Below are 1,329 nucleotides of genomic sequence, written 5' to 3'. Positions count from 1 at the left end.
GGCGATAGGACAGGTCTCAGCAGGTTTGGGGATCCCAAGAACAATCTATCCAGCTTACTCATCAACCTTATCATATAATTTTTACTAAACATAGTTTTCCCTTTTAATATTTCACTTAAATGCAAACACACAAATTCTTGAATAACTAGATCAAATGATATAATGATTAGATTAAATCGAGTTATTTATGACCTTAGTTTTCTCATCTATTTACTGCTGTCATATCTTATTTCCATTTGCTGTGCCCCCTTTCCCTCTTAATATGTTTCCTTCAGTGTTTCCTAAGTTATGTATCTTCTTTAGTTCTTTATTTTCATTTTCTTCTCCCTTGTTTCATATCCTTATTACTTTCACTTCTTCTTAATCTTTCTCCCCAACCAAACCAAACTTTAAAATGTTTTTGCACTATTTTAATTCCTATTCTACCCTGACACAAATATCAATTAATAAATACAAAATTAACGGCTGAATGAAGTCGAGTAATTGCCAGTGTCTCTATTAATGGTCGTGTGGAGGAATTGAGCCAGTGAAATGTGGGCGGCGCACCGCCTCGGTGTGGCCGCTCCTCTCCAGTCAGCCAGACTGCGTGAAGAACAACGGACAGAGCGAAACGGCGTCGCACACTGGGACCTGCGAGCTGTACTACACATACGTAAATAGCCAACTCACAGCCTGCATAGTACAATATGGAGCTGTGAGGGTCGTGGACCTACTTTCTCTCGCTCTGCATAAAAAACACTACATTGTTTATTTTCCGCATTTACGAGTATTTTCCACCAACATGGAGACTACAGGCTTCTGGCTGCTACTGGCTGCACACTTTATCCTTATCTGCCAACAAGGTAAGGCATGTTGTAATTAATGTTAGTGTGTTATTCACAGAAACAGTTAATAGTGTTTCAAAAGTGCGGTGGCCTTTTACTTGCTGCGCCAACTTTTAGGTGATCACTAGCTTTAGGTAAGTTGAGCAGTACGCTCTCTCAAAAAACAAAACAAAAAAAAAAAACCCGAAAAAAATCTTTTTGTAGTCTTTGTATTTTGTTAGCATTAGAAAGTTTTTTTGTCTGGTCTATATAAATTTATGAACTCATTTTCCTAGCTGTGGCTGAGATGCCACACACACACTTCTTTTCTTAATTACTCAGTGGGATCTCAGATTAAAATGTTCTGAGGCATAGAGTGTCACACATAAATTCTAAACTGGAGCTGTCAAGCATGAAAGGAGAGGTCTGGACACGGTCTAACTGGTTTATTAAGAGTGTCAGACGCTCTGTATTTATAAACAACAGCAATTGAAACCCAGTAACACATTACACAGTAACACATTAT

The 1,329-nt window shown here is 38.2% G+C and overlaps 1 protein-coding gene across 1 annotated transcript in view; it reads left to right on the top strand.

Annotated features, from left to right (window-relative positions):
• Positions 1–574: 574 nt before the first annotated feature.
• Positions 575–1,329, top strand: part of LOC102289990 (receptor-type tyrosine-protein phosphatase zeta) — a gene marked incomplete in the record, with an annotated part of 122,520 nt that continues 121,765 nt past the window's right edge. The window contains 1 exon segment of the mRNA XM_042214099.1: positions 575–842. Coding sequence (XP_042070033.1) covers positions 782–842 — 61 coding nt within the window.

The sequence above is a fragment of the Haplochromis burtoni genome, unplaced genomic scaffold (genome assembly GCF_018398535.1).
Source record: "Haplochromis burtoni strain Fernald_Lab_line unplaced genomic scaffold, NCSU_Asbu1 Contig_517, whole genome shotgun sequence".
Lineage (NCBI taxonomy): Eukaryota > Metazoa > Chordata > Actinopteri > Cichliformes > Cichlidae > Haplochromis > Haplochromis burtoni.
The sequence above is the reverse complement of the archived record's forward strand: the minus strand, read 5'-3'. Positions and strand labels throughout refer to the sequence as shown.